We start from the raw sequence: 21,208 nt of genomic DNA, 5'->3' as shown, positions 1-21,208 counted from the left end.
CTTCTATGCACTAGGAAGCCTGTCAGTGTTACTTAGATATTAGCTCCTTTAATTCCCATATTAAGGGAGCCCTGCAAAATAGAAATCTTGTCCCTGTTTCAGTGATGAGGAAACAGAAGGATGGTGGTGAAAATGCCTGTCCGGTATCCCACAGCTGGCACATGGCACGGCCAGAACCTGAGCCCTGAGTTTTCCATTCTAGTTTAGAACCATGAATCCTATCACCTGGAAGAGTTGAGAATCATCTGCCTCGCAGGCCAAGAAGCTGGCAGAGGAGCATGTGAGCCCAGGCCCACTCCCATATCCTCCTCAGGTCATGTCCCTACATAAAACTGAAAGCCGGGATGGACAACCTTTGAAGGGATTAGGGAAGAAGGAGGAACTGGGATAAATCGGCTTAAAGTTTTGGCCTCCTTTCAACCAAGCTGCCAGTTCCTACATCCCTGGCCCTTGGCTCCCATCCCATTCGGCTCAACTTTGGGAAAGTAAACACATGTTTGTCAGCCTGGCAGCAAAATAATAAGAGGAAACCAGGCTGCAGCAGGAACAGACAGGGCACACAAGGCCCCGCAGAGCAGGGCCGCCAGGCAGAGGCTGCCCCACCCGGATCCCCATCACTTCCCTCCTGTGTTCCAGGCTCGACCTGCTGCCCCTTAAGTCAGGCCCTCAGGCGTGGCAAGGACCTGAGAGAGTCTGGGGTATCTTTCTGGAAAAGGTCTATCCAAATGTTGACCTTTGTTGTTGCCAGGCAGCCAAATGACAGAAGGACAGGTGCCCCTCAACTCCAATTGTCTGCAGCTTGGCTATCACCTCTGATTAAAAAATGCAGAGGTGTGCTGGTTGACAATTTCAACCTCAACTCATCTCAAAGTCACTAAGGTTTATTTGGTCAAGTAACAGGGAGATGAGGCCTCACGGCAGACAAGTGAGCCTGGGTTTGGATGAGTGCTCCCTCCAGCAGTGCCGCCCCCCCCCCCCCCCTGGCCTCCTTCAACCTCAGGCCAGGATGGTCAACAGAGGTACCCGGCACAAGGGTTACTGGCAGAAGCTGGCAAAGAAGTATGTGAAGATACTGTCTGGCTTCTGACCGGTGTTTGGGAAGTCAGCTCTGAGGCTATGTGAACAAGTAGCCAACAGTCCCCAGCCAAACGCAGATTGTCATATCAAGGCTGCACTGTTTTCTCACTTCACCAGGAGGTGCTGCTGTGACGCCTAGATCAGGAGGAGCATGGGGCTGTGGTAGTGTCACATGTGCTTCTGCAAATGCATGACACAGACCAGAGAAGCAAAAACAGCTGGAAGGAGCATCAGCGGCAAACGTGTTATCTGCGCTCAGGGTACCATTCCCTGCCTTGGGCCTGGGAGACAGAGCCCACACGCACCTGTTAAAGAGGTTATTGCGGCGAACCATCCGAAGGAAGCCAGTGGGGTCAGTCACTGAGTTGAGCTTGTTGTTCATCTCTTCAAACTGCTGGTCCATGATGTCTCCGGCTTCACTCTCTGTTTCGCTGCTGGCACAGGCCCTGTGGGAAAGTGCAGAAAAAAATAATCAGAGAGAAGAAATGCTGGCTGTGGAAGTCTGCTCACGGTTCCGTGCCAATCCCCTGCTCAAAAAACCCCTGGTACTGAGAGCCTCCCCGAGGCTGGGTCACCTGTGTCCTCCTCAGCATCCCTGCAGCCTTCTTCCCTTTGATGTCCAGGGCTTCTCGAGGCGTACTCTGGGTGGTTGTTTCTGGCCGCTGCCCCCACTGGGCTGCGAACTCTACAGGAAGGAGCTATGCTGGAGCCAGTACTGTACTCCCTGTGTCTCAGAGCTCAACGACTGTTTGCTGAAGGAACAGCACCATTTGCCGTGTCTGTGGTGGGCTGGCTGGGTACTCTTCCCAGAGCAGAACTCAGCTGAGTTGTGGCTGTGTGGCGATTCTCCTGGCATGAGTTCCAGTCCATTCCATTCCAGAAACAGTAACTAAGCACCTACCACGTGTCGGGCACCATGCGAGGCCTGGGGGACGCATAGCCCCAAAAGGCGTTTTGCAGACAAGGAGACAGATATGCACCCCGGTAGCTGTGATGTTGGGCAGAGCAAGATGTTTGAAATGTGGGCTTGAGAAATATCGCTGATTGGAGCCCATTTTCCAAGCGCAGCATGAGGATGTTATAATATTTGAATTAATAAATTCATATTTCCCCTATGACAGACTGTAACAGAACTTTTCGCAATGGATTTTAAATAAACAGAAATACCCAGGAGAGCCCTGATTCATCATCACTATTAAAATGACGAGAGGCTGATTAAACACAAAAGCCGTGCACTGTGGCCCTGTGAGACCAAGACAGACGCCACAGTAGCAAACCTGTCCCAGGGAGCGCTGCCACCTACGGTAGCCCCGATCCCAGTCCTCGGGGTCTGCTGAGGTCAGCAAGGGCAGGTCTCTGTGCTGAGGCCCCCGCCTTTGTTCAGCATGATGGTTCCATTCAGACTTTGTGGAAATGCTGATGACGTCTGGCCCCCGGATGACTGTCAGCCTACATGACAACTTTGTTTATAGTTTCCTGCTAGTCTAGGACCAGTGTAGAAGAGTGGAGAGCCTCAGGACACTGGAGGCAGAAAACAGACTCAGACGCAAGCTTCTCACATGCTAGAGAAGGAGTGTGGAAAGGGACAGGCCTCCTGTCTTCCAGAGGGAAGAGGCTCCTGCATCAAGATTTGGGTTTAAGGTGAACATGACCTGCTTCAAAACAGCCAGGCTGGTGAGCCTGTGACATCAGGATTACGCGACAGGGAAGGGTAATGAGACCCTTCCTCGGTCATTACGGCGCTGAATGAGGCTCAGAACCTGAAGCTGCCTAGTAAACGTGAACGTTCTAAGTGAACATCAACCCTGGTGTGATGGTACTTTTTTTTTTTTGTCTCCTTGACTGGGCCCCAGCGTGTCTGGCCATTTGGTCAAACATTATTCTAGGTGTGTCTGTGAGGGTATTTCTGGATTAGATTAACCTTTGAATGAGTAGACTGAGGAAAGCAAACTGCCCTTCCCAATGTGGGTAGGCCTCATCCAATCCATTGATGGCTTCAGTGGAACAAAAAGGTGGAGTAGGAGAGAATTCCCTCTCTGTCTGACAGTCTAAAAGCTGGGGTATTGGTCTTCTCCTGCTTTCATTTCAGACTTAGACTCAAACTGGAATTTATACTATTGGCTCTCCTGGGTCTCCAGCTTGCTGACTGCAGATCTTGGAACTTCTCAGCCTCTGTAACCATGTGAGCCAATTCCCTATAATAAATGCCTCTCTGTGTGTGTGTGTGTGTGTGTGTGTGTGTGTGTGTGTGTGTGTGTTTGTGTGTGTGTGTGTGTGTGAGAGAGAGAGAGAGACAGAGACAGAGACAGAAGGAGAGAGACAGACAGACAGACAGAGACAAAGAGCAAGAGACAGAGAATGAGAACAAGAACGTATCCTATTGGTTCTGTTTTTCTGGAGAACCCAGACTAACATGCCTGGTAATTAGGCACCAGAGTCCCAGTTCAGCCATGATCCTTGAAAAGGCCTAGTCACTGGGGAAGGTTCCCAAGAGCTGAAGCCCTAGAAAAGTGTCGAGAGTGGAAAGTCTTCAGGTACGGCACAGAAGTACGATTTCTGGGCCAGCTACTCACCTTTGCCCCAGAACCATGCTGATGGCTGGTAAAGGCCATTAGTCTGCTTTTCTTCCTCACTCACACAATCTGGATATGACTCTTCAAACTCAGCACTGCGCTTAACATGCAGCAGATATGCAAAGAGGAATTGCTAAATCAATGAATGACTGATGCTGGAGAGCATTTCTTAATGTGTAAAGTATTTTACACAGATTTAATTTTATCTGTATGACAACCCTGTGAGGTAGCTCTCATCATCTCCATCTTATTTCTGAGGTGACTGAGGTTCACAGAAACCAAGGAATTTGGCCAAAGAGCAATAAGAAGCAGAGCCAGGACTGAAATGAGCTCAGGTCTTGGCACTGACTTCCTCACTCGTCCTTCTTTAAGGCTCTAAGCTTCTCACAGATTCCATGTGTCTCTCTGCTGGGGTTTGACTAGGGGAGGGGTGGGGGTGCATACAGGAAGCAAGAGAAATCAAGAAAGTTCTGAGCACCTAAACAAGTCACCATGGCTTCCATCCTGCTGGAGAACAGGGACTGAGATTCCACTCCTCTCACCACTCCACAGGCATCAACTGAACAGCTGAGCCGCTCAAGGCTTGAAATGATCTCTTGGGAGCTGAGAGCCCTTCACAGAGACCCTGGTAAATATCACTCAACGAGCTCCTCTGTCCAGGGGCACATTTATCATCTGAATGCGACTGCCTGCATGGAGCTGAGAAATCTGCTTGTCATTCAGCGCTTTGCAAAGGGGAGAAGAATTGGCTGGAACCGGTATCGGCCTCAATTATCTCGCAGTTCCACTCTTGCTGTCAGCTGTAGATAGAACCTTCAGAATCTCATGCTTAATGGGATTGTTTCCTATTTCCTGACCCTTCACAGTATTAATACTGAAGGGAAAAACAAACAGGAGATGTCACAGATAGGGGAATCTCCCATTTACAAAACAAACCTCATCTATACAGCATATAGCAGGAGTTGCAAGAGTGTCCTGCCAACCTGTGATCCTAACCTCTGCCACCCTATTTCTCTCTGAGAGACTTTCTAGAGAAGGTACATCACCTAATCACCAGACGCTGATTCCATTCACTTCCATTTAACAATGATTACTGAGAGGGACCCGTGTGTAAGAACTGCAGAGGTTAAGCCAAAGAAAGTCACATTAAACCTGCCTTCGAGGCACTTACAATCTAGTATGACTAGAGACTATTAGTTAAGGTGAATTAAGAAGGAGCACAGGGAGGGCATCAGCCTCTAACCAAGATAAGGGCATAAACGCTTTCTTGGAATTAGCTGCATCTGAGAGGTATTTTGAAGGCTTTAACTTTCACAGGTGTGTGTTTGGGGGCGGGGTGGGGGGTGGGGTTTCCAGGAAGATAGAATGGTATGAGCAAAGGTATGAAGGAAAGATAGTGTAGTGGATACTTAGGGCCAAGAGAACAGCCCAGTTGAGCTGGAGCACAGGGTAAGAGTGGGAGAGAAGAGATAATGGTGGAGGGCCTTGAACTTGGAATGCAGTTGAGAGCTGTCAGTCCAGGCTTTTGAGCAAGGGGTGGCAGGCTCAGGGCTGCTCTTTGGGAGATAGTCAACAGGCCCAGAGTGGAGATTATAGGGGGAGTAGGGAGAATAGTTAGGTGGCTATTAGCAGCACCAGCTCAGAAGGCTCAGAAGGCTCAGGGTCAAGCTCAATAAAACCTAATTGGCCCCCACACCTACTAGATGCCCCATTCTCAGGAATTACTATTGTGTTAATAACTTAATGTGCCTGGGTCTCAATGTGCCAAGTGAGGAAAGTTTTTCATAAGCTCTCAGGCTCTGAGGTAAGGACAGTGGCTCCCTCTTCTGCCCTTAGCTCCCATCCCCTGTCTGCCGTACAAACAGACTAGCCTGGCTGTAACCCACACTCCTGATTACTCATTTTTTGGTCTTTATTAATACCAACAATGGTTCTGCCTTGTCCTGTGAGTGGGGCAGCTATCCCATTGGCCTAGATGTGTGAAGTAGGGTGGCAAGGCTGAGAGCAGAAAAGTGGGAACTGACAGGAGAAAGAGTACACAAAAAAATAACTTATTTGCCTGGGAAACTCATTGAAGGGAGAGGGCAAAAGACACCCAGCAGTTAATATATGGCAGAAGGACAACTGGTGACAAACGGAGAAACCGAAAGTAGCAGTCTGTCTTAGGTGGAAGAGGAATGGGTTCGGTTTGGACATGCTGAATGTACAGACAGGACATATAGTTGGAAATGCCAAGCGTGCAGATGTTGATTCAATTATTTAAACACTCTTCCTCCCGGAAGGCCTGGAGATTATTAGAAATTTAGGTCTGGTGCTCATAAGAGAGGTTAGGACCAGCTGTTTGATGTCTCACACATTTGTTTACTCAATAAATGTTATCAAGTATTTGTTATAAATATCCTGCTGTACCAGGTTCTGGTTACAGGTAAACTGGAGTAAGCATATTCCGCCCCACCTTTCCCAATGCATACGACTATAAACCCTGGATGGACTGCATGAAGCAGCTATCCGAGGAATGTGAAAAGTAAATAATATCAAACAGATTGGGGAAGAAGACCAGAATTCAAAGAAGACCAAATCAGTAGTGAACTTCACTTTTCTTGTCTCCCAGAATACCTCAGACAGGTCTCTCTATGCAACCCAAATGCAGAGGTGGACATCAGCGCAAACAGAGCTCCAGGAGGAGCTCTCTACTGCTAGATGAGAGAAAACGGAGAAAATTCCCCATTTTTCTTATCCTCGTTCTTGTTCTCACATGTTCCAGGCCACAAATGATCTTGTGTTGATAGTGGCAGTGACAGCAGTGGCAGCAAGAGCCTGAAGAAGTCTAAAACTCTGAAGGAAGGGATTTTTTAGGTCTAATCAGAGATGTGATCCTTAGAGGATGGGCCAGGGCAATCCCCTTTTATTCTCTTCCACCCTGCCCTTGCCCCTTGGCCCAAGATGTGAGAGTTGTCATGGGAACGGTACAACAGAAAGAGGATAAATAAACCCTAAGCTTTCTGGTGAAAGGACCAAAAGGAAGAGATCTTGGGGAATCAAGCCATACTGGTGAGATCACACAGAACGAGAGCTCAGAAAAGGGACCATTCCTGTTTAAAAAAAAAAAAAAAAAAAAAAGGTGCAGCCCACTGCCAGCATTCATTTAACATCATGTGTAGGAATTCCACATTTTCCAGGATTTGACATTTTCGGTGATCAAGAATTAATATATTTTGTAAAGGAAAATGCCACTACTAAAAATGGAATGCTATAAACAGAATGATGTTAGTTGTTTCCAAAGACTATCAATAAACTAGAGCAATGTGAAAATAATAATAAAAACAAGATATTTCATGGCAAACTTTGGGGGTAAGGTTAGGACTGTGATCTGTGAGTGATTTCAGGGTAAACGCTGCAGCTGTGAGTGACGCCAGTGAGTATTCTTGAGGCAAACAGGAAATGTTTAAAGTTGTTCAGGAATTCCTGGATTCACCCCCAGCTGCACATGCATAGTTTTGACCCTAAAGACTTTGAGAACTTAAATACAAGATGGACCACTGCCTAGATCCTGGACAGGCCATTGGATAGTGTACCTGTGGGAGAGACTTGAGTAGCACAGCAAAGACTTTGAAAATTGAACTTACATTGAAAGCTGGTCAGAGCTTGTGACCTGAACTCTAACCAGGTCAATTGCCTGCTGAAACACAAATATGAACATTCTCCATTGTGACCAAACAACCCAGAGTTTTACAACATAACATTCAAATTGTCCAGGATATAATCTCAAATTACTCAGCATTTGAAGAACCATAAAAATTTCAACTCGCATGAAAAAAGGCAATCATAGATGCCTTTTAGAATTATGCCAAGAAGACACAGATGTTGAAATTACCTAATAAAAGCAGCTATTTTAAAATGCTGCAACAAGGAAAGGAAAAGATTCTGAAAGGATGGCAAGCCAGGAGATCTCAACAAAAATATTAAGAAGTAAATGGAAAATTTGGAATGAAAAAAATATAACTGAAATTAAAAACTCACAGTATGGGCTCAATAGGAGAATGGAGACGACAGAAGAAAATCAATATACTTGAAGATAGAAGAGCAATAGAGATTATCCAATCTGATTAACAGAGAAAAATATAGTTTTTGTATGTGAACAAACCTGAGGGACCTATGGTTCAATACCAAAAAGTCTAACATTCATGTCTTCAGAGCTCAAGAATGAGAAGAGAGTGTAAAGCAGAAAGAAAAAAAAAACCTAAAGGAATAATGGACGAAAATTTCCCAAATTTGTTATTAGACATAAACAGACAAATCAAAATGCTGAGTGAAACAGAAACAGTATAAACCCAAGGAAATCCATGACCAGACATATCCTATTCGAACTGCAGAAAACCAAAGACAAAGAAAAACATCTTGAAAGCAATAGAGACAAAAAGATGCATTATGTATAACAAAAATAATTCGAATGACTGGAGATTACGCATTAGAAAGCATGGATGCCAGAAGGAAATAAACATTTTAAAAGTGTTGAATGAAAAGAATGATCAACCCAGAATACTACATCCAGTGAAAATATCTTTCAGAAATGATAGTGAAAAAAGGACATTCTCAGAAGAAAAAAACTGGCAGACAGTCTCAAATAGCTCCCAATTATCCGTGCTTCCTGTTCATGCCTTGTGCAATTGATCTCCTCCCTGAAAATGGGCAGGTTTTGTTACCAACAGAATATGGCAAAGGTAATGGATGTCACTTCTGTGATTATGTTACATAAGACTGTCACTTCTGGATTACTAGCAGACTCTCTCTACTGGATTCTTGACTTGCATACCTTAAAGAAACAAGCAGCCATACTGGAGAGGCCTTTATGGCAAGTAATGCAAGGCAGTCTCTGGCCAACAGTCAGCAAGAAACTAAGGCTCTCAGTCCAATAGGATAAAAAGAAGTAAGTCCTGGCAATAATCTGTGAACTTGGAAGTAGAATCTTCTATGGTTGAGCATTCAGACAAGACCTCAACCATGGCTGACATTTTTACTGCAGCTTTAAGTTAGACACTGAAGCAGAAGATTCAGCAACCATTAAAAAATTATAAAAAGAGATATAGTCAAAGACAGCAAGAGATAAATTAAAATGGATTAAAAGTTCAACTAACCCAAAAGAGAGCAGGAAAGGAGAAATGAAGGAATGAAAAATGGAGAAACAAGCATTAATATGCAAACATAAACCTCCATATATCAATAATTATATTAAAAGTAAATGGCCTAAATACAGAGTAACAGAACGGACTTTAAAAAAATGATTCTATTAAATGTTTCCACAAGAAACTCACTTCAAATATAATGATATAGCTAGGTTAAAAGTAAAAAGATACAGAAAGATATAAATGCAAACACAATTAAAAACAAAGCTGGAGTGATTATACTAAAATCAAAGTAGACTTCGAAGCAAAGAAAATTACCTGGCTTAAACAGGGACCTAACACAATGATAAAAGGACCAAAAACATAAAATCGCCCTAAATGTGTATTCAACAGAGCTTCAACATACACAAAGTAAAAACTGACAAAACTGAAAGGAGAAATGGGTACAATGACAGAGACTTCAACACTCTTTTCCCAGTAGTTGACAGAATTGGTAGACAGGAAACCAACAAAAATACAGAAGAACTGAACAAAACCATCAGCCAGTGGATATAATTGACATTTACAGAACACTCCACCCAACGACAGAATACTCTTAGCAAATGTACATAGACCCAAGACAGATCATCCCTGGGTTAAAAAATAAATCTTAACAAATTTAAAACAATTGAAGTCATGCAAAATATGTTTTCTGCCCACCATGGAATTAGATTTCAAAGTAAAAAAAAGAAAGAAAGATAACAGGATAATCTCTAAACACTTGGAAACTAAACGATACACTTCTAAATGTCAAAGAAAGCCTCAAAGGAAATTAGAAAAATATTTTAAACTGAATAAAACTAAAAATACAACATAAATGCGCAGAATGCAAAGCCTCAGTGAGAAACTGATAGCATTAAATACTTAGATTAGAAAAGGTCTGCTATTAATAATCTAAGCTTCTACTTTAAGAAACTAAAAAAAAAAAAATCAATAAAATTGACAAGCCTTTGGCCAAACAGATCAAGAATAAAAGAAATAAGGCAAAAATGATCAATATCAGAAATGAAAGAGGAAACATAACTACTGATTCCACAGAAATTGAGAGTATAATAGGGAATACTACAAACAACTCCACACATGTTGATTTGGCAACTTAGATCAAATGGACCAATTACTCACAAACCACAAACCACTAAAACTCATCCAAAATGAAATAGATAATCTAAATAGTCCTCTAACTACTAAAGAATTATGTTCATAGTTGAAAACCATCCCGAATAGAATTCTCCAGGTCCAGATGGTTTCAATGGCAAATTATACCAAACATTTAGAGGATAAATAATACTAATTCTATAGAATCTCTTCCAGGAACTAAAGAAAAAACATTTCTCAACTCGTTTTAAAGTCTATATTACACTGGCACCAAAACCAGACAAAGATAATATGGGAAAAGCCCTACAGACCAATATTCCACAGATCAAATGAAAACAGACATAAAAATCATCAATAAAATATCACCAACTATAATTCAGCAACATACAAAAAGAATCTTTATATCACAGCCAAAGGGGGGATAGGGTTATTCCAGAAATTTAAGGCTTGTACAATATTTTAAAAATCAATCAATATAACCTACCACATTACAACAAAAGAAAAAGTACCTGTTTATATCAAGTGATGCAAAAAGCATATGACAAAATCCAATGCCAATTCATAAAAACTTGCAAAAGAGAACTTCATTAACCTGATCAAGAGCAGCTACCAAGGGTCTACAGCTAACATCATACTTAATGGTGAAAGGCTGTATGCTTACCTTGGGAACAAGGTACATACATCAGCTCACACCATTCATATTCAACATAGTAGTGGAAGTTCTAGCGAGTTCAAAAAGGCAAGAGAAGGAAATGAAAGGCATACAGATTGGAAAGGAAGAAAAGACACTGTTCACAAAAGATATGATTGTCTATGCAGCAGATGCCAAGGAATATACAAAAAGACCCCTAGAACCATTGTTTCATAAGTTTTCAGAACACAAGATCAACACACACGAAAAATCAATAACCCTGTACACTAGCAATGAACAATTGCAAACTGAAATTTTAAAAAATGATCCCATTTATAATAGCTCCAAAATGAAGAACATAGGTATAAATTTAACAAAACATGTATAGAATCTGTATCCTGAAAACTATAAAATGCTGACAAAAGATCTAAAAAAAAATGGAGACTGACATGTTTATGGATTTTTAATACTCAACAAAGATAGCAATTTTTCCCAAATCGATCTATAAGTTTAACATAATTCCAATCAAAATATCAAGACATTTTTGTACCCACAGGGAAGTTGAGTCAATATATGGTGATGGAAAGACATTTAACTTTGGATGGTGAACACAATGTAATATATTTATATGATGTATTATTGAACTGTACACTTGAAATCTATATAATTTTATTACTCAATGTCACCCCAATGAATTAAAAAAACAAAATTTATATGAAAAGGCAAATGAACTAGAGCAGGTAAAACTAAAACAATTTTGAAAAACTAGAATACAGTGGAGGAATGACACCACCAGATTTTAAGACTTACTATAAAGCTACAGAAACAAAGATAATGTGGTATTGGTAAAAGGATAGACATATATATCAATGGACAGAAGAGAGTCCAAAAATAGACCCACATGAGAATGGTCAATTAACTTTTGACAAAGGTGACAAAGACAATTTAATAGAAGAAGGATAGTCTTTTCAATAAACAGCTTGGAAACAACTGAACATCCACATGCATAAAAAAAAATTAACCTTGTAAAATGAACCTCAGATTAAACCTCACACCTTATAATTAATTCAAAATGAGTCACAGATCCAAACATAAAAATGTAATACTACAACTTTTAGAAGAAAACATAGGAGAACACTTTTGTGACCCAGGATGACAGACTTCTTAGATATTTCATCAAAAGCATTATCTGTAAAGAATAATTGATAAAATTGACATAAAAATTAAAAACTTTTACTCTGTGAAAGACAGTTGAAAGAAAAAAGACAAGCTATAGACTGGGAGATATTTGCAAACCACACGTTAAAGGACTTGTATCCAGAATATATAAAGAACTTTCAAACTCAACAATAAGAAGACATACAACACAATTTTAAAAAAGGGCATAAAACTTCATCAGTCATTTCACCAAAGAGAATGTAAGGATGGCAAATAAGCACATGAAAAACATGTTCAATGTCGTTAGCCATTAGAGAAATGCACTTAAAACTGTGACCAAATACCATGACGCATCAAATGGCAAAAATTTTTAATGCTGATACTATCAGGTGCTGATGAAACAGATCAACTGGAACTCTCATATACTGCTGGTGGAGATGCAAAATGGTATAGCCATTCTGGAAACTACTTTGTAGTTTCTCATATATTTACATGTGACCCAACAATTACATTCCTGAAGCTATGAATTTATTTACCCTCTTCACCCTAAATAAATGAAAACTTATGTTACAATAGTTTATAGCAGTTCTAGCCATAATTGCCTGAAACTGAAACCAACCCAAAGGTCCTTCAGCAAGTGAATGGATAAGCAAACTGTGGTACATCCATACAATGGAATACTCAGTAATAAAGAGGAATAAACTATTGATACAGTCAACGACTTGGAAGACTCAAAAACTTTAGATTGAGTGAAACAAACTGGTGTTAAAAGGATATGGTTCCATTTATATGACATTCTCAAAAAAGAAAAGACTAGTGACAGAGAAGTGATCAGCGTTTGTCAGGGGTAAGAGGCAGGGGAAGGTATAGGGTATGACTATAAAATGGTGGAGTTATTTGGGGTGACAGAACTGTTCTATATCCCAATCATGGTAGTGATCACACAAATCCATATGTGCATTAAAATTCATAGAGCTGTACATGAAAAGAATAAATTTTACTGTGTCATTTATCCATTTATCATCTCTCTGCTCCAAATTCATCCTTCATTGGATCATGGCCCTTTAAATATTTTTACTTTGCCAGCTGCCACAGTTTTGAGCCTTGTCTGTAGAGAACATGGAGAGACACACAGGGGTTTTGCCTTCCTAGTTCTGCTGTGCTTGGTCCGCAGGCTCTTACAGTACATACAGCTTCTCTAGCACCTGGCTCCTGCTGCATGGGTAGCTTCTCCAGTGACCAGCTCCCGCAGTGCACACAGCTTCCTATAGCTGGGGTGGTTTCTCCACAGCCCTGCTTTTGCCAACAACAAACACCCAGTGGCCATCAAATCCACCCTACGTGGTTCTTTCTCTTTTTTTCTCCTTAGGCAAGGCAACCCTTTGTTGACCTCACAGGTCACAAGGACCTTATCAGCTTACAATCCCTTATTTTTTATGTTTCACTCCTACAGTACCTGGTCTTCCTTGGTAGTCTCCCATCCAAGTACTAACCAAGCCCAACCCTGCTTATCTTCCAAGATCATTCGGGATCGAGCTTGTTCAGGGTGACATGGCCAGAGATGTGGGTGGTTCTGTCATACAGTGAGACATCTCCCTGTAAATAGCTTTTCACAGCACCCTAGAGGACGTATTTCCAGCAAGTTCCGCCAATGGGGAACCACAACAACTTTTTGCCGTCGAGTGAGCCATGGCAGTGCCTTCTCCAGCAAAGGCAGAATCTCCACCCTTTGTCGTCATTGATCCTTGCTCCTTATACCTGCTATTCCTGTATGTTTTAGAATACTAGCCAATCCCTTTTCATGCTAATCTGTTATAATTAATAATCTGTTATTTTAAACTATCCCTGTTCAAATTGCTATGTGGTTTCTTGTTCCTGCTTTGATCCTGACGGATATATACTTTATATTAGTTAAAAAATAAAATAAAATCGTGCTATTAAATCCTGATAGTTATTCGGAAAAGATAAACTTTGGTGCCTCTCATTCATCTATCTGGCTGTCAGGCTGACTAACCCTCAAAACATTCATTGTGTGACCAGTGTATGCCAGGCCCTCAGCCTGGACTGGAATTACTGCAAATGAAGACAGCCTCTGCCATTAAAAAACTCACAGAAGATACTAGATACCCACAACACATAGACAAAAAACCTATTACCTAGTGGTGAGTGTGTGTGTGTATGAGAGAGAGAGAGAGAGAGATACACACACACACACACACACAGAGGGAAGGAGGGAGGGAGATTGCGATTAAATGAACAATCAGCAGGGATGAGAGAGAGAGAGAGAGGAAACGAGAGAGAGAAAAGAGACTGAATATGAGAATGTGAATGAACAGCCAGTTGTGCAGAAAGAGCCTCTGGAGCACTCGAACTCATGGCCTGATTTTGGACACTCTCCTGATGGCCATGATCTGAAACAGAAGGAACAGCAAAAAAGCGCTGGCTTTGCAGACAAAACTAGCAGTCATATCTGGCATCACAGTTCAGCAAGTGGAGATCAGAAGGCCTTAAGAGAGAAAAGGGATGTGAGCAGCGTAGTAAGGAGGAACGGAGGAGGGTATTCCTCACCCCCTCAGTTGCTCAAATGCCTCTCTTTTTTCCCTATTCTGCACACTTTCCTGTCCTGTTGACCCAGCTTTGGACCCTTGGCCTCCTGCCCTCTGGGTCTGACAACCATACTCCATTTCTTTCCCTGTGGCTCTCAAGGCCTAAGGATTCTGGCTCGGACCTGCCTCCCAGGCCCTTTCTACTCCTGGACCCCTGAGGGAAGCTGAGGTCTCTGTTCATGTTCCAGGCCTCTCATTTGGCACTTGCCCACCAGCTGGAGCCCTGGCTGGACTCTGCCCCAGCTCCCTGTATGGGGCTGAATGGAAGGCTGAAGTTTAGATCATCTCAGTCATGGAGAATAATGAGGGCAAAATGTTAAAAGTCGGTACAGGATGGCTGAAGGGCAGGACAGTGGCACAGGTCCCAGGGAGAAGATGAGAGGGGAGCTAGAGAGTCCAGCAGGTAGGCAGCAGCTTCTCCATGGTATCCACCTGCCCTGCCAGCATCTGCTCCTGAGACCCTGGGAGAAGTCCAGCCCCTGCCTGCTCTGGGGAATATAAATCATGCCATCACCAGAGCCAGGCTCCAAAATGCTATTCACATGCAGCTTTCCCCAGAGGGATGGAAATTGCCCATGAATCAAGCACCACGGAGCCGTGCCAGAGCTCATCCCATTCTCAGGGACAGGGCTTGGCAAGAGGCCCCAGAGAGGATTTTCATTTGCAAGTATGGCCTCTTGATCTCTCCAAGTACACACTCTCTGTCATCTCTCTGACAGTTGGAACTGAAGCTCCACACAGGCACACTTTAATTTATGTCTCAACATCCCTTACTAACTCATTTTTCCTTCTGGTCTATTCCCCCACCCTCATCTCTAGGCTTCTTTTGCACTGATAACCAGTTACTTGCCAAAGACCAACCACTTGCAACCTTGAAGCCAGAAACAATGGATGAGAAACCCCATTTTCAGTGTCAATGCATACAGCGGTGAGCTAGTTCCTACACCACTAGCCTCATGCCCGTTGGAGTCACACCAAGGGCAGAAAAATGCCCCTTCTTTCAAAGCAGAGACCTCTTCGCAATTGACAAAACTTAAAGAAGCAAGAGTTAGTTCATTTGCTACCACTGCATATAATCATTTTGGGCTTCCCAACAATGAGAGACCAGGTCTGACTGTGACAGCATCCTGTGTTATAGGATTCGAGAGTTAGGCAGCAGAGAGTACTGTGGAATTATGAAAAGATACACAGATGACAAGTATTATGGGCACTTGCTGGGCTTTGCATGGCCAGTCTGCTGACAGCTGAAAAGACCCACTTATTCCAGAAGCCAGAGTCCCAGAAGATAAACACAAGGGATTTTGGAAATGCAAGATTTCTGAGACTTTTGAAATTTTCCCATGTGAACGACTTGCTAGTCCCCCTCCCCCTTTTTTTTAATAGTGGTTATAAGTAAATCTTTAAGATGAAAAGAGCCTGGAGCTTACTTTTAGAGAGAGCGAGGAATGAGAGAGCTGGAGAAAAAGCATCCCATAGACTCCATGAGATGTCTCACAAAGGAGAAGAACCCAAGAAGCAGAGGCGCCGGGGTAAGGCTTTGAAGCAGGAAAACAGGCTTGATCTTCAAGGATGGGAGAAGGCAGTGGTGTAGCATACAACCGTGAGGCATCTGCTCTGGTCATAAAGATTCTACTTTTACAAATTGCCTCCCTGAACCACAAGGTGACAGGGGCAAGTTTCCAACTCCAAGTTTATACCTGATGACCCCACTGCTGATTGGACCAGAGTGGACATCTGCCCTCAGCAGCGCCAGTCAGATTCCTTCTCCCAATATCTATGCATTGGAATTCAGAGAGAGAGCTGAGTACGACTTTCTGTGGCTAGCTCTGCAGGCTTGTGTGAGCACAGGAGCTGTTTAGGGAGGTCATTTTCCCACTCTGGGACTAGGAGCAGGGAGCACTTTTTATCACCAATTGCGAACTGGAGGTCTGCAGTAGGAGGTGCAAAATGAAATGGCTGAGCAGTGATGAGAACCAGATTGCCCTGTGCAACCCAGGGTCTCCCCACTGACTTCCTTTTCTATTCTAAGCTTTCCCTTGAATTTCATAGGGCTCCTTATCCCCATAACCTTATTATAAACCACCCGCTTTGGTTTAAGCAAACTTTTGAGAAGATTGTTGCGGGGAGAGAGGAAGAAGAGGGTTGAGAGGTATCCTCAGAGACCTGTGTGGCCTTACTTCAGAGAGCTGGTGCCACAGCTGCCCACATTGCTCTGGCATTATTCAAATTGTGGGGCACATGAAAAAGTAGGCCAGCAAGAGTGAGTGGGCAGGAAGAGTGTGAGCTGCACACTCGAGAAATATGTGCTGGAATCGCCCATGAGGACAATGTGAAGGCTATTCTCAGAAAACCCTTTGCAGTGAGTCCACTCCTATCATGTTCCAGACTTCACAGTCAGAGAATGTATAGCAAGAACAGATTCTGAAGTCAAATTCACTGGTTCAAATCCACACTAGCAGTGTGGCTCCTCCAGCATCTACTGTCCATACTGCCTAAGGGGTATTACAGTTTCCTATCAGAAAGTCAAAGTCACTGTCATTCACTTGTCTCTCTGGAAATGCTTATATTTGGATGAAACTAGATTTAATTCCCTGCTCTTATATATCAGTCTAGGAATTCCTTTTCTCTGTATCACCTCAAGATCGTAATCCATACTATCAGCTAACAATTATTTATAGAACAAATCTTCTTTTGGTCTGAAGACAAATGACGATAATTACCTTCCAGGAATCTACACATACGCACACAATAAGCTCTGATCTGAGCTATGGTTGTTAAACTGATACTAAAAGTCCTCTTTAAAAATGCCTTAACATTATCGATCATATGAATAATAATAGTAAAAAAAGCCTCCAGCCTTTGGGATCCATAATAATCGTGTAATTTTAACTCAGAAGCATTTTGTGAATACCCTGCTTATCTCATGGTCTGGAATTATCTGGTCTGCACTTAAGTGTTAAGAGGAGGAACATGGATTGTCTCCCTAGACTTCCTTCCTTCAGTAAACACAGTGATCAAATAAATGAGTAGGTTTCACTTCTGTGAGCTCAAAAGCCTGTGCACATGAAGACAGAAAGACGGTAATCGATTTGAAGTCTCCATGACTTGGTCTATTATTTTTGAAATCTTTGCTGAGAACGTGTTGGCAATAGCTTGCTCCCCCAATAAAGCCGAATTCAACCCATATGGACAGTGTGTGTTGTAGTGAAAAGAGCCAAAGCCCTACAGTCTGAAAGACCTAGATTTGAATCCCATCCCTCCCGGGGGGTCACTACTCTTATCTAGGGCAAGCGAACCTCTCTTCCTCATAGGTAAAGTAGGGATAATTATAGGATTGATGAAGTGATGGAAGTGTAGCACCTAGTGAAACCTGGTAGGCACTCAGTGCGCTCCATGGACACTTCTTTTCCAATTTTGTGAATACACATGTGTGTTGTGTGAGAGTGTATACACACATATACACTTGCAGGCCCAGATATATCCAGGAAAGAAAGTCATCCCCACTACACAGGATTGCTTCGAGCACCAAACAAGAACACAGGTGAGCCCCTTGTAAAGGCAGGCTGCACAGATAAAAATGATCAGTGTTATTATAAACACTTAGGGGATTTTTTTAGCCATACCAATATTTAGCAGCAATGTGTGAGCTTTCCTTGGCAAATATGCCAAAAGGTAAGAAAAAAATAGCATGGTGACAATCTTGTTCACTTTCTTTTAACTTCTAGAAGTAAAATATACTTAAAAATATTTAAATTGGTTCAAAAGGTAACCAAGTGAAAATGTAAGGCACCTCTGTCTCCCCACTGAGTGAATACTGCTCCCATTGTGTCAATAGAGAAGCCTGTATGATAGCAATATGTTACCTATGTGCAGGTGTATGCATGTGTACGTGTGTATATGGGAACAGAATGTCAGAATGAGACCTTCTTAACTGAGGTGCCGGTAAAATAAACATTAGCTGCTAAAGGAACAGGTGCTGTGTCTCAGCTGCCCACGTGCAGATGAACACAGGAAATGGTTCTGAAAACCTGTCCCAGGACTCTATGTCCCCAGCCGATAGGGGTCAGAGAGCGCACAGAAAGAAGGGAGTGAGGAGACTGCGAAGAGAATTCTTTGGAGAGAGCCTACCCCACACAGTGTGTTCCCATCACATCCTCTTGGGTGAGGAGTAAACAGCATCTCTCCTGCCTCAAGCCTGATGTTTTCATGGGGGTACAACTCAGAGAGCCTAGAAATGTACACCCTGGAGTTGGGAGAGAGACTGAGAAGACTGGAGCCTAACCCTTGCTGAGTAGGGTCTCACTGCCCCTTGCTTGTCCTGGCTCAGCTGGGGAGGGATCAGCCTGCAATGCTAGAGTTTGCAGGGGTTAGGGATGCAAGTGTGTTTCCTGAGACCACATGGGTCTACAGAGAGGGGGGAGCCGGCATGACTTATCTCAGGTTCTGTCCAAGAAGGCCACCTGTAAAGGCCAGAGGAGATGCACCACCAGATGCCAAGGGCTGAGGTGTCTCAAGGGAGCCTGCAGAAGATTCAGATCTTGCAAGCTGCAGGGCACCTCCAAAGTGCTTACAGAGAGCCCACAAAAACAAAATTTCATTTTAACCATGTGCCAGACCTAAAGTCCCTAAAGCCACCTAGCTAAGCAAAGATAATCCTATCTCCTTACTTGCCCTCCCTCCACTCCCTTGTGACAGCAGTGAGCGAGCAACAGAGGAGAGAGGAGATGGGCCTGGCCCTCACCCTCAGCAGGTTTCCGATCCAAAACAGGCCTGGGTGATTGTAATACCCTCTTCTCCTTGGACATGGTCGAACAGACCCTGGCTGTTGCACACAACCACATTCAGGTAAGCTGGAAGAGAAATTTAAGTGGCCTCATAATTTATTTGATAACAAGAGTATACTCTGGGCTGTCTTCTCTTCTGGTCCAGGGAACCATATTGCCTTTAGGCATGGAGGAAGGGAGGCATCCTTATTTTCCTCCTGGATTTTTAATAAAACTTGAGGAGAAAACTGCCCTGCTCCCTCCCATTCCCTAAAATGGGGCCCTGCACTCAGAGTCACGATTCTGCATAACAGGATTCTAAGGCAGGCAGTCACACTTGCCTAGGTGGGAGACTTTTTTCTGCCTGCGTAAATCCACAAATGAACAGACTCCTGGGACTCTGAGAAGAGATGATGAGGGAGCTAAAGTGTCAAAAACACAGCCCAAATAGTGTATATTCACGTACCCTGAGATTCCGGAGGCCCTGCCAAGTGCACGATGCTAGGAGAGAGCCTACCAAGTATGAATCTGCAGCCTCGGGCACTTCCAGCCTCGAGGGGGAGCTGACTCCACCACAAGCCAAGAGCTGCAAATACCTGATACAGAAGAACACGGGGGCTGTGGGGCAGGAGAGGCGACTCATAGTCAAGGAAGACCCTTGAGGTCCTCTCAGAGGCAGTGGCACTTGAGACGAGATAAGGAATGATCTAGAGTTGAGGTAGGTAAGGATGAGGCATTTTGTCAGATGAAAATGACTACAAAAGGACAAAAGTGGCATTAAAATAAAATACATAAAAACTGTCAGACTAATCTTCCTAAAACCAGCTCCCTAATTAGGCATGAACTAACTACATGGGTGTCGCAGATGCTGCTAGGAGAGTACAAAAGCATGGCGTTCGAGACCACTGTCACCTAGCACCAGTCCGCCATTTACGTCTCATCTCCCACCACTGCCCGAGACAAACCTGCTCCCTCCAAACCCAGTACTCTCCATTTCACAAACACGCATGCCACGTGCCACCTGTCAGCCTCGCTTTGGCTATGCCCTCAACCTAGACTGCCCCTCTACATCGACCTGACCCGCCTATGCATGTAATTATGCCTCGCCCTCAAAACCAGCTCGGACGTCTTTTCCTCTAGAAAGCTTCCTCTGAACACCTCTGTCCACAACTGAGCTCTCCCTCCTCTGCACATCTCCAGGTGGCCAACTCCTAAGCTCCAGGCACAGAGGCCTGTAACCAGCTCATCTGAAACCCTCAGTAGATTGACAGGTGTGGAGATAGTGGCCCTTTCTTGCATGCCTCCGGTCCGCACAAGGCCTAGCAGGGGGCAGAGCTCAGCACAGGCTGGGCGACTGCACCAGGAGACGTGCCTCTGTACCAGCACTGCACCACCAATAACGCCGTGAGGTTTTATTGCACAAAACCCCACTGCACGGGTTAGCCTCAGTCCCTTCCCAGGGGAACTAAATCAGGCACTGGAAAAACAAAACATGCACCTGTAAGTAAACAGTGCCTTCACAGCAACTGTAAAATGCCTTTCTGCCATTTCCTTCCTAGATTCTTGAACTTTCTTCCTGTGAGGTGACCAGAGAAAGGAGGAATTGTTATAGAAAGGATTTTCTTCTTCTTCTTTTTTTTTTTTTTTTTTTTTTTTTTAAGCAGGGCTACGTGTCAGGAGCACTGGAGGATGCAGTGCCTTCATAGGCTGGTCCCAAATCCATGGCACTTTCTAGAACAGGCCTTGGCTATCCCTTTCCCTTTCCTGGTTGGGAACTATCTGGGGATCACGGTGGCCTTGCTTCGGTTCATCATGGGGCGTGTGAGAGTGCATACATTTATACAGAGGGTAGAGTGGTGAGTGTGGGCATTTGTGAGGGTGGGGGCATCTACAGTGTGTGGTAGTGACGGCATGAGATGAATGTGTGTGTAGCGTGCATATCATGTGAGAGCATGTTACTGTGTGACGTGAGAGTGTTACATGAGGGCGATATATGTGAGGGGTATATCTTATGAGGTATATGTCGTGTGAGGGTGACTGAAGCGGTGTGCAGACAAAGTGTTCAATCAGGTGAGTAGCTCTGAGCCCTTCCCCTGGGCCTCTAAAATAAGGTACTTGTTCTTACCTATAAGGCCCCCTCCTC

At 43.6% G+C, this 21,208-nt stretch overlaps 1 protein-coding gene across 4 annotated transcripts in view; it reads right to left on the bottom strand.

Moving 5' to 3' along the window:
* TTC28 (tetratricopeptide repeat domain 28) overlaps positions 1-21,208 on the bottom strand; it is a 609,862-nt gene that overhangs the window by 45,770 nt on the left and 542,884 nt on the right. For all 4 annotated transcript variants that reach the window (XM_036220513.1, XM_036220511.1, XM_036220512.1 and 1 more), the window contains one exon: positions 1,383-1,523. In XM_036220513.1, the coding sequence (XP_036076406.1) occupies positions 1,383-1,523 (141 nt within the window). The remainder of the gene's footprint in view (positions 1-1,382; positions 1,524-21,208) is intronic.

The sequence above is a fragment of the Rousettus aegyptiacus genome, unplaced genomic scaffold (assembly GCF_014176215.1).
Source record: "Rousettus aegyptiacus isolate mRouAeg1 unplaced genomic scaffold, mRouAeg1.p scaffold_m13_p_5, whole genome shotgun sequence".
In the NCBI taxonomy this organism is placed as follows: Eukaryota; Metazoa; Chordata; class Mammalia; order Chiroptera; family Pteropodidae; genus Rousettus; species Rousettus aegyptiacus.
This window is presented reverse-complemented; position numbering and strand designations above follow the sequence as displayed.